The 12,690-nt window shown below is 41.7% G+C and overlaps 1 protein-coding gene across 1 annotated transcript; it reads right to left on the bottom strand.

Annotated features, from left to right (window-relative positions):
* Window positions 1–301: 301 nt before the first annotated feature.
* LOC102440566 (transmembrane epididymal protein 1A-like) lies at window positions 302–2,362 on the bottom strand. The gene has a single exon (XM_014452279.2). It carries the CDS (start codon window positions 1,951–1,953, stop codon window positions 1,069–1,071), a length of 885 nt encoding a protein of 294 aa, XP_014307765.1. The 5' UTR covers window positions 1,954–2,362; the 3' UTR covers window positions 302–1,068.
* Window positions 2,363–12,690: the final 10,328 nt, after the last annotated feature.

Raw genomic sequence — 12,690 nt, 5'->3', positions numbered from 1 at the left:
CTGGCTCTCTAACTGTACCCAGAGATAAGTATTTTTATATAGTTTGCTTTCCTGTATTTCACTGAGTATATGATTTACTGGCACCCCCTGTCCTCATTCTGGGAGAAGCTCAATGACTGAATGAAAATTTCTGCAAATTCCAGAGGGCTGACATTCTCAGGGTCTCTCTCAGCTCGGAGTTCCTGCATCTTCAGAACCACTGGCACCCACATTTCATGGCAATTCCTTTCCTTCTGTTCCCACCAACTGAAATCTGGGCGTTTTCTTTGATCTTGCCCTAGAATCACTCACGCAAGACATGTATGTATCATAGACTTTACTGAACAAGTTGAAACAATGGAGTTTTTTATATTACAGCAAAAATCAAACAAGTTAAAATTATGTAAATATAATTCTCGTTTCTCACAACCACTTTTGGGAATTTCTCCCTTGCCTCCTTTCTCCCCAGACATGAGTCTCTGCTAAATTGGTTGCTCGCCCTCCCCCTCATCCCTTAGTCCCTTAGAAGGGAGAAGTAGCCCCATTTAGTTGAGATTAAGCAAAACAACAATAACACAAGTTCTTCATCCTGCTACACATAGTGTGAATAAAAAACAGAGAAAAATGAAGAAAACAGAAGCCCTCACCATTATGCAAAAATGGACCCCTCTCTTTCACACACTGCAGCCCTTCAGCTGTACACACACACACACACACACACAGTCAGCCTTGCCTCAGATATCTGGAGAGAACGCTCTCTGAGCCCCCAGCAACACCCCACCTCCCTCTATTTCTTCATTTCATTTTCTCCTCTTGGATCCCAAAAGCTGTCAGAGAAAAGTACTGCTCCTTGTTCTCACTTCCTGTAAGTCCATGGCCAGGAACCATCCTGAATAGTGAGACAGGGAAGAGGCAGACCTGGAGAGGACAGTGAAGCACTCCTAGAAGCTGGAAGGTTTATTTAGGAACAAGAAAGATGAATCCTGTGATGGAAAGCCACATTGTAGACCCCAGGGCATTTCCATGCTATGCACACAAAGGGCATGTCCAACACTTTCATTACAAAAGGCCAGCACAAAGGTTCTAATCCTAGACACCGCCATCTTGCTGCTCGGCCCCTGCCCTGAGTTTCTCCAGCTCATCACTGCTGTAGCCTGTGGGGCATGGCTGGTATTTGGCACCTGAGGCCTCTGTCCAGGAGGAGCAGTGATGATGCCAGAGGCTGCAGATGCCATAGACAGTGGCCATTATGGCTGCCCCTAAGCCCAGGTGCCAGCAGAAGAAGATGACGAGGAAAGCGAGGTCCTCGTGGTTTTCTGATCGCCAAGACTGCCCGGAGGGAGGGATGTACATCACCAGGCAGAGCTGCAGCATCCAGGTGCTCAACACCAGCCCAAACCAGGTCTTGAGCACCCAGAGTTGGGGCTGGTCCGGGACCCAGACCTCGATGGTGAGCACCAGGCTGACCAGGAAGGTGGGCACAATGAACAGGATGTGCACACGGATCTCCAGGATGCTCTTGTTCTCAATGTGTGCCATCATCAGCAGTGCCAGGATGCAGAAGGCCAGGGCCTCGGCCGCTCGCTCCAGCTTGATACTCTGCCGTGCCCGGCACGACTGGCTCACAATGTCCACCACACCGCTGAGCATGAAGAATCCGTACATGGTGATATGATGCCAGTTGTTCGAGAACACGAACGGCCGCCGAGGGTCCTCCCAGTTTACCATCTTCATCCGATTGACTCCTGGAGGGTAGAAGAACTCGGCCAAGATGCCTGTCAGGGTGATGACGACCTTCCCCACTCCTAGCACAGGGACCTGCTTCCACCTGTGTCCTCGCTTCTCCTTCGGGGGCAGAGGGGGCTGGAGAAACCTCTGTCCCCGTAGCAGGGCCAAGGACACCAGCACTGAGTAGTAGAGTGCGAAGAAGAGGAAGCATATCCCTGGCAACAGGTGTCCTGCGAGGGTACCCATGGCCTCTGTGTATGTGTCGGGGCCGGCAGGGTGAGAGCTGGCAGATGAGCAGCGACCTCACAGGGCTCTCCTCACAAGCAAGAGTGGCCGCTTCTGAGCAGTGGAGATCTTCCTGATCAGCCCCACCCCAGCCTCCCACACCTGGAAAAGCAAGCCTCACCTCTGGTGTTGGAAGCACCTGAGTTCCTCCCAGGGTGGGTCTCTTTTAGAGACGTGGCGCTTCACCTCACTCTGTTCCTCACTTAGATGGGCGAGGCCTAGAATTGCCAGCTCTGCACCTCTTTGCAGGCACTGGTTTACCCTTTCTCTTCTGCCCTCCACCTCACCCCTCAACAGAGAGTGGGGAGGGAAAGAGTTAAGTCACTCCAGCAAAGAAGAGAGGTGGCTCTCTTCTATGACTGTCTCTAGGTGCCAGGCATGTTGAATTTAAATCCCTCAACAACTCTATGAGGGAGTTATTGTTAAGCAAAATTTACAGATGACATCAAGGCACAGAGGGGCAGAGGGGTGAAGAGTACCACAAGGTAAGACACCTAGCAGCCAGCACAGCAGAGCCAGGAAGAGGTCCCAGGTCTATTTATCTGTTTACAAAGTTCAGAGTTTGTGCACGGCAAAATGACTGAATCTCAGCTCCAACATTGCAAGTCTCATGATTATGGGCAAGTTACTTTGTCTTCTTGAGCCTCGGTTTCCTGATCTGTAGAATGGGAACAATAATTACTTCAAAGGTTTGTTGTGAAGATTAAATAGAATATTGTATGTAGAGATACATATTAAATATTCAATAAATGGTAGTGATTATTAGTAATTATATTGTTGCTATTATTAACATCCCTTGCTAAATTCCTATAATGCTGAAGTATTTATATGAATGATACTGAGGCAGGAATCATAAAGAAAAAAAGTGAAAACTTAATTATACTTAAAAATGATAAACTTTAAAAAATATTTTTTATCTCAGAGAGGAAGGGAAAGGGAGGGAGAGATAGAAACATCAATGATGAGAATCATTGATTGGCTGCCTCCTGCACGCCCCCTACTGGGGATCAAGCCCACAACCCAGGCACATGCTCTGACCAGAAATTGAACTCTCACCTCCCGGTTCATAGGTTGATGTTCAACCACTGAGCCAGGAAAATTATGAAGTTTTTTAATGAATAGAAATTAAACATCCCAATTAATAATTTATTTATTTGTATATTAAATTATTGTCAACAAATTTCAAAAGAAAAATAAACTGTAAAATTTCACCGCAGTGGGTTGTGAAGGCAGGATCACCACCCCAATGGGCCAGAGAGCAGAGCATTAAAGCAAAGAGAATTATGCTCTATCCTTAGGATCTAATGATATTGGTCTTGCTAAGTTTTGAACTTGCTTTGGGACCATCACCCCTTTCTTCCAATTCCTCCCTTCAGAATAGGAATATTTACCTATGTCTGTCCCATGACTGTATTTTAAAGCGCATAACTTTTCTGGTTCCATAGGTTCACAGCTGGAGAGTTTGGCCTCAGGATGAATCATACTTTGTGTCTCACCCATACCTGATTTAGATATTTATTTATTTTATTTCAAAAAAATTATCTTTGCCCTAGCCGGTTTGGCTTAGTGGATAGAGCGTCGGCCTGCGAACTGAAGGGTCCCAGGTTCGATTCCGGTCAAGGGCACATGCCCGGATTGTGGGCTCAATCCCCAGTGGGGGGCGTGCAGGAGACAGCCGATCAATGATTCTCTCTCATCATTGATGTTTCTATCTCTCTCTCCCTCTTCCTTCCTCTCTGAAATCAATAAAAATATATTTAAAAAAAATTATCTTTATTGTTGAAAGTATTACAGATGTCCCTTTGTTTTTTTTTGTGTGTGTGTGTTGTTGTTTTCCCATTGACCCCCTCCACCCTGCACCCACCCCTCCCCAGCCTACACCACACTATTGTCTGTGTCCATGGGCTATGTATACATGCATATAAGTTCCCCAGTTAATCTCTCCCCCAACACCGCCCCCTACCCCTGTGATTTAGATGAAACTAGATTTTAGAGTTGATGCTGCAATTGGTTGAGATTTTGGGATGGAATAGATATATTTTGTATATATTTATGATTTTCAGGGGATCCAGGAGCAGAATGTTATGGATTGAATGTGTCATCCCCCCCTCCCCCCCGAAATGTGATAGAAGATGGAGATGGGGCCTTTGGGAGGCAATTAAGTTTAGATGAGGTCATGAGGGTGGGGCTCCATGATGGGATTAATGCTATAAAAAGAGAAAGAGGAACCTGAATTCTCTCTGCCATGTGAGGAATAAGCAAGAAGGTGGTTGGTTGCTTGCAAGTCAAAAAGTAGGTCTTCACCAGGAACTAAATTGACTAGCCTCTGGATTGTGGACTTCCCAGACTCCAGAACTAGAGAAATAAATATCTGCTGCTTAAACCACTCAGTCTGTGGCATTTTGTTATGGTAGGCTAAGCTGACTAACACATCGACCTATTGGTGGTATATTATTTCCACACATTTGTGAATTTCCAGCTTTCTTTCTGTTATTGATTTCTAACTTCATCCCATTTAGTTGAAGACACTTTGTATGATATATTTCTTTTAAAATTATTGAGAATTAACTTGTGGCCTAATAGGGTCTATCCTGGAGAATGTCCCATGTGCGCTTAAAAAATGTGTATTCTATTGTTGTTGGGTAGAGTTCCATTTATGTGTGTTAGATTTAGTTTGTTCATTGTGTTGTTCAGTACTTTATTTCCTTACTTATCTTCTGTCTGGTTGTTCTGTCCATTACTGGGGTATTGAAGTCTCCACCTATTATTGTAGAACTTTCTTCCTTCAATTCTGTTCATTTTTGCTTCATATATTTTGAGGATTTGTTATTAGGTGCATAAATGTTTATAATTGTTATATTTTATTGCTGTATTGAACCTTTTATTAATATATAATGTTCTTCTTTGCATCTTGTAAACTTTTTTTTTTTGCAGCTTGTAAACTTTCTTGATTTAAAGTCTATTTTGATATTACTAGAGTCACTCCTGTTCTCCTTCAGTTAGAATTTGCATGGAATATTTTTTCATCTTTTACTTTTAATCTATTTGTTCCTTTGGATATAAAGCTAGTCTCTTGTAGGTAGTGTCTAGTTGGGTCATGTTTTTTATCTATTCTGTCAATCTCTCTATTTTGACTGGAGAGTTTAAACCTTTGACATTTAAAGTAATTGCTGATGAAAAGGAACTGGCATTTTTTCTATTTGCTATGTGCCTTACAGGTCTTTTTGGTCCCTTATTCCTAGAATTCCTTTTTTTTTTTGCATTGAGTTGATTTGCTGTAGTGAAATGTTTAAATTCTTTCTCATTTTCCTTTTGCATATATTCTATCACTATTTTCTTTGTGGTTACTATGGAGATTACACTTAAAATCCTAAAGTTATATCAATATAATTAAATTTATACCAGTTTAACCTCAACAACATAAAACAATTCTGCTGCTATACAGTTCTGTCCTTATCGTCTTTCAATTATTGATGTCACAAAAATTAAATCTTTATGCATTATGCATCCCAAACTATACACTATTAATTGGCTTTAATGCACTTGTCTCTTAAAGTGTGTAGAAAACAAAATGTGGAATTACCAACCAATCCTATATAATATAAGCCCAGCAACTGAATGGTGGAACGACCAAAACGACCGCTCAACCAATTGCTATGATGCACACTGACCACCAGGGGGCAGACGCTCAACGCAGAAGCTGCCCCCTGGTGGTAAATGTGCTCCCACAGCCAACCTCCTGCGGTCCCTCCCCCCTGCAGGCTGGCCCCCCTGATATGCCCTGATTGGGGCAGGCCCAAGGGCCCCACCCATGCATGAATTCATGCACCAGGCCTCTAGTGTTATAATAATACTATCTTTTAGATTAATAATTGTTTTTAGAAATGTATTAGTCTCTTAAATCGTGTAGAAAACAAAAAATGAAGTTATAAACCAAAGTTACAATAGTACTAGCTTTAATAATTGCCCATGTGTTTACTTTTACTGAGATCTTTATTTCTTCAAATAGTTCAAGTTACTGCCTAGTGTCCTTTCATTTCAATATGCAACTCCTGTAGCATTTCTGGAGGGGCGGGTCTAATAATAATGAACAACTTCAGCTTTTGTTTATCTGGGAATGTCTTAGATTCTCCCTATGTTTGAATGACAGTTTTGCCAAATATAGGATTATTGATTGACAGTTTTTTTTCAGCGCTTTGAATATATATTAGCCTGTTGTCTTTGGACCTCTAAAGTTTCTAATGAGAAATCTGCTCCTAATCTTATTGTGGATTCTTGTATGTGATAAGTTGCTTCTCTCTTGGACTGTCATTAGGTTGATTATAATGAGTCTTGATGTGGGTCTCTTTGAGTTCATCCTACTTAGTCTTCATTGGACTGCTTGGGTATTTGTATTCATGTCTTTCATGACATTTGGAAAGCTTTCAGCCCTTATTTCCTCAAATATTCTCTCTGCCCCTTTCTCTCTTCTCCTGGGACCCTCACAATGCATATGTTTGTCTATCTGATTGTTTCCCACATGCCCTGTTCACTTTTCTGTTCCTCAGATTTGATAATTTTGATGATCTTATCTTCAAGTTCATGAATTCTTTCTCCTACCTGACATAGTCCTCCTTTGAATCCCATTGGTAATTTTTCATTTCAGCTATTATACTTTTCAGTTCCAAAATTTCTTTTTTTATGTTAAAAAAAACCCTCTTTGTTGATATTTTCATTTTGTTTTTACATAATGTCCTTGACATTCTTCATATCTTTCTTCAATTCTTTGAGCATGTTTAGGACAGTTATTTTAAAATCTTTTTCTGGTAGATCTGCCATCTAGTCTTTCTAAGGAATGTGCTTTTTTTTTAAATTTACTTTTTTTCTTTGAATAGACCATACTTTCCTGTGTTTTTGTATGCCTTGTTTTTTTTTGTTTTTGTTTGTTTGTTTTTGTTTGTTTGTGTGTGTGTGTGTGTGTGTGTGTGTGTTTGAAAAAGGAAAATTTGAGTCTAGTAATGTGATATCTCTGGAATTTAGATTCTCCCTTCCATAGAGTTTGCTGTTTTGTTTTTCGTTTTTGTAAGCAATTTCTGTGATGGGGATCAACCTGAGATATAAAGGTATAAACTTAATGTCTTTTCAGAGCTCTCCTGTCTGATCCTTTTCCTGGGCATGTGCAGTGGCTTTCTAAATTCCCTTGCACATGCAATTGCTTTTGAATGTCCTAGTCCTTAAATGCCTCACTCCCAAAAAGTGAAAAAGAGAAAAATGAAAGGGAAAAAGAAGTTGCTAGCTTTTTAAATGTCCTGAAAGTTGCTTCAGCCAGGGTGAGGTAGGGTGGGGTAGGGGCTTGCAACAATGGAGGGACAAGAATGACTGCCCACCCCTGTGTCTGTACCTCTGCAAACTGAAGCAGCAATTAGTGGCTAGAGCACAGATCCCCAATATTTGGAGAACAGGGTCCTTTTGTTCACCCTTGCTCCTGCCACCTGTGTGCCAGCTGCTCCTGGAATGTGTGTATGCCTGCCTGCCTGCCATGGGGTTGGGAGATGGGGGATAGGTATCTATTGCTGAGTGAAGAGCTGAAATGAACTGGAATTAATAATTTATCATCAAAGCTTTCCTCTGAAAATTTCAAGCCTTCCATAGACCCCACAGTTCTAAAATAGTTACATCAGACAAAACTGCCAGTACAATTGTTGTCTAGGTGGAGAGATGAATTCCTGATGCTTCCTACTCTACCACCTTCCCAAAATCTTTTTTGGTTCCTTTTCATATTTTCTATTTATTAACATTTCCATTTTGTTTATACATTGTTTTCTTGACTTTATCCGCATATGCTCATTAGGTCTTTGAGCATCTTTAAGAGAGTTGATCTTAAGTCTCTGTTCACTATCTGGTCATCCTCATGGCCAGTTTCTGTTGATTAATTTTTTTCCTTTGTAGAACCATACTTTCTTGGTTCTTTGTATGCCTTGTGGTTTTTGTTTATGTTGTGACAACTCTGGAAATCAGATGTCCCCCTTTCCCCAGAGTTTGCTTTTTTAAAAAAAATTTTTTTATTGTTATAGGGCAAGCATGTCAAACTCGCGTCCTGTAGGCCGCATGCCTCGTTCATTTGGCCCGTGTTAGCCTTTGAGTTCGACATGCATGTTGTAGGGTGTCTCCGTGCTTTCGCTGTAGTGGCATACTCCTGAACTTTTATTTTACCTCCTGCCCTCTACAAGACATGGGTCTTACCAAGTCATCTGGGTAATCTACTACTTCTTGCTCTCTAGGTCTTACCAGCATGATTTCACCAATGTCATGGATCAAAATGGAATAGATAAGCCATGTCTTTGACAGCTAAGCTGTGACCCAAAGACAGAGAATTGAAAGAACTTTAAGAGATGATAGTGAACGTGATGATAGTGAACATGGGATCAACCTGAGGTGTCAAGGCTTGACTTGCGTACGTGCTCCAACCAGGAATCCCACCCACAACCCACGGATGTGCCCTGACTGGGAAAAGAACCAGCAACCTTCCAGTGCAAAGGACGACACTCACCCAACTGAGCCACTCTGGTCAGGCAGGTTCTGCTTTTTAAAACCTCCTTGAAGCTGCTTCAGCTAGTGGGAGTTGCAACAATTGTTGGCCCACCTCTTTGTCGGCACCTTCGTTATCAGAAGCAGCAGTCAGCGATTAGAACACAGATCCCCAATATTTGGGGGAGGAGAAAATATTTCTTGTTTACTCTGGCTCCTTCAAGCCTCTCCAGGAATGCTGGTATGGCTGCCTGGCACGAAGTTGGGGTGGTGGGGAGAGTCACTACTGTGCTAAGCTGAAGTTGGTACAAAGTAATTGGGGCTTATTGTCCAAGATTTCCTCTGGAAGCTGAAAGCCTTCAAATAGATTCCAAAGTTCCAAGATAGTCACAGCACACAGATTCTGCCAATATAATTGTTGTCGAGGTGGGGAGACAGAGTTTGGACACTTCCTGATGTCACTCATCATTTTTTACACGCACTCATTTGTGTGTGTGTGTGTGTGTGTGTGTGTGTTTCTCTGTAATTTTATCTCATGTATAGATTCATGTAGCCACCATCACGTTCACTATCATCTCTTAAAGTTCTTTCAATTCTCTGTCTTTGGGTCACAACTTAGCTGTTAAAGACATGGCTTATCTATTCCATTTTGATCCATGACATTGGTGAAATCATGCTGGTAAGACCTAGAGAGCAAGAAGTAGTAGATTACCCAGATGACTTGGTAAGACCCATGTCTTGTAGAGGGCAGGAGGTAAAATAAAAGTTCAGGAGTATGCCACTACAGCGAAAGTTTTAGTGGCCCACTAGCATGTCAGGGTATTTGCTCAAAGGAAAGACAAGTTGCTGAGCCTTCTACCCCCACCACAAGAAGAACACATTTGGGGGCTCTTGGGTTTGTGGAGGCAACTTGCACAACATGTGAGTGTGCTGTGCTGATCCTCTTACAGGGTTTCCCAGAGAGTTCTTAGGTGGAGGTCAGTGTAAGGAAAGAATTTCCAAAGGCCACAGGTCGCAGTGCAAGCGGCTTTATCAGCACCTAATGGATCTGGTAGTGGTACGTTTCATGGAGGCTGTGCCAAGTCCAGGTAGAATCACAGTTAGGGCTCCAACATTTTGGAACAAAGCCATGACCATGTTGGCAAGTGACTGACCATCCTCGTTTTGAGAAATTGCTCTTAGCTTGCTATTGGGCCCTTCTGGAGATTGAGCACGTATCACCAGGTAACCATGTGGTCTGTTTTCTGTTTTTAAAGTCAGGTATGCATAACAGTGTTCCATCATTAAATAGGTAGGATACAATGAGGCTAGGCTTGAGCATATCCTGGAAGCATAAAGAAGTGGCATGAATGTGCTGCTCACATTCTCAGCATGGTTCTTCCTCCCTCTTCTCCCTCAGCCAACCGCTCATCAAGGGGTCACGGAGAACTGTACACTGCGACCATGTGGACAGTTCTCGGTGACCCCTTGATGAGGGGGAAGCATTCAAGCTTGGTCCCAGATGGCTCTACCAGGAATGCACTGAGCAGCACTATAGCCCCACTCCAGGATGGTCCTGCGGAGCAGTAGAGAGAAGACAACAACAACACTTCCAGGGGGCAGAACTCTGAACAGAGTATTTTAGTTTGTTTTTCCCCCCCCACTTTTTCTAAAAGGTTCAAAGACCACCAAATCACAGGTTGTGTTTAAAATCTGGTCACATGATCGGTGACCTAGGAGAACTAAGATTAGAGGATTTATGACAGAGGTTTTGGGAAGACCTAATGGCTAGAACTTTCAGAATGGGCCCAGGATATTTGTGTTTCATGTGAATGCTCAGCAAAATATTCCCACGGAGGTTTTCAGTAACCAGGGTCCAGAACAGCCCACTCTGTGGACGCCATCCTGCTCTCTCCCCACTCCAGTGCATGCTCAATGGGCTCATGAACAGTGTAGCCAGGGTGGCTGGAGTGGAGCTTACGTGTAGCCTTACAACACAGGTTTCCCTTCACAGAGGATGACATAGTCCCTCCACTCCTCAAGGTCAAACAAGAATAGTGGTAAAGAATGATAAACGTTAAACCAAAAGAAAAAAAAAGAAAGATAAAGAAAATCTAATGGCTACTACAATAGTCCATCCTAACAACACTGGACCCCGAGAGTTCAGAGTTCTAGTGCCAAAGGGAATAATGTTCCCACCAAAAGACACTATAATTTCATTAAACTGGAAGCTGAGGCAGTCACACGGATATTTCAGGCTTCTTAAGGCACAAGGTAAACAGGCAAAAAGAGGCATATAGTATTGGTTGTGTCAAGTGGTTCTAAGTAACACAGGGACATAGAACTGCTGCTACACAAAGAGGTGGGGAAGAGGTGTGGATGAAACACAGGTGCTTCACCAGCTTGCTTTCTTAGGCTACGTGTCCAGTGGCAGTTAAATCCTAGGTAGGCAGGACCACCAAAGGCTCCTTGATTCATTTATTCATTCGCAATAAATAGTACTAATGCCAGACACTGAGGATACAACAATGAAGAAGAGAGACAAGAAACAAATAAATATACAAGTCAAGAAAAAAATTGGTAGGGAATGATAAATGCTAAGCTCCCTGTCCAAATAAGGCTATTTCCATAGTGAGTGAAGCCATCAAAGAAGACTTCCAAGAAAAGTAACATTTAAACCAAGGTCAAATTGGCATCAGGGTCCAGCCATGTAATATGTGATTGAGTTTATCTCTATCACTTAAAGACCGGAGGAGGAGAGGGATAAAAGCAGAGACCTTGGTAAGCCCCTCTTCCAGTGAGGATGTATTCTATTTTCAATCTTTCCACTAATGTCCTTCTCTTCCTAACCAGAATCAGATTTCATAAGCACCCAGGTAGTGAGGCCATGAGTAATTTGTCTTTCCTTTTCTATTTTTCCTTGCATTTTACAATGAGCAAGCATTATTCTTGTATAATTAAAAAATATCTGAAAACTTGAAATCAATGATGCCATTTTTAATGAATAGATTAAAAGCTTGGGCATGAAAAAATAAAAATGTAGCAATTTCTGGATATTAGTTTTATGGAAAATATTAATTTGTATCTCTATTTTATATTTTTCAAATGTTCGAAAAGGTTTTATTAATTTAATTTTATGGTAAAAATGTTAACATGAAAAACTTTGTAAGCACTCTTCTCAGGCATTAAAATATTTCTTTATACATGCATATTTCTGTGTATAATTATTTATAAGATATAAATGTAATGTTGACAATGTTTAAAGATACCAAAAAGAACAAAGAAAAATAAAGAGTAATGTAAAATAGGAAATGCCAACACAGAATGAGCAAGTGTTAAGATTTGTCATGTTTGCTTTCAGGGTTTAAACAAACAAACAAATAAACAAACATTTAAATCCTTCCAATCCCCTTCCCATACCTCCCTCCCTTCAATATTATAACTTTGGCCTGGATTTTCCCTGTCATTCTGTCATTTTATATATGTTTGCATCTTTCTTTCTTTCTTTCTTTCTTTCTTTCTTTCTTTCTTTCTTTCTTTCTTTCTTTCTTTCTTTCTTTCTTTTTCTTTCTTTCTTTCTTTCTTTCTTTCTTTCTTTCTTTCTTTCTTTCTTTCTTTCTTTCTTTCTTTCTTTCTTTCTTTCTTCTTTCTTTCTCTCTCCACCCACTTCTATCTTTCTAACCTATCTGATAGTTTTCTATGTATTTCTAGTCCTGTAGAAACAAGCAAGGAGCTCTTCCTTGAACAAGGCGCTGGTCATGCCTAAATTAGGACCCATGTAAGTGAAGTTCCTTTGTAGTGAAGTCAGTGCAGTTAAATAAGAAAGGGGGGGATTCAAGAATCATACAAAAATACAGTTGATGGGAACCATATGTCTGAGTGGCCACCTTCCAATAAACTGAACGAGTGCACAGATGTGTTGGTCCTAAATTTCTCTACTCCCAACTCCTATTTTATCCACCAGGTAACTAGGTAAACAGGGCTAACCTTAATCTCCCCCGCCCCCGCCCCCCCCCCCCCCACACACACACGCACGCACGCACGCACGCACCAAAGTGACCATGAGTCCCTGGTGTATCTGTCTCTCTGATCTGCCAAGGCAGCAGTTACTCATCATCTGCCACTCTCTGACTCTTTCTAGTTGTCGAAGAGACAATGCCTGATAATAATCACTTGCTGACTGGTAGACTATCTTTGGCAGATGGGTTTCCG

This window comes from Myotis lucifugus, unplaced genomic scaffold (assembly GCF_000147115.1).
Source record: "Myotis lucifugus unplaced genomic scaffold, Myoluc2.0 scaffold_14, whole genome shotgun sequence".
Lineage (NCBI taxonomy): Eukaryota > Metazoa > Chordata > Mammalia > Chiroptera > Vespertilionidae > Myotis > Myotis lucifugus.
The sequence above is the reverse complement of the archived record's forward strand: the minus strand, read 5'-3'. Positions and strand labels throughout refer to the sequence as shown.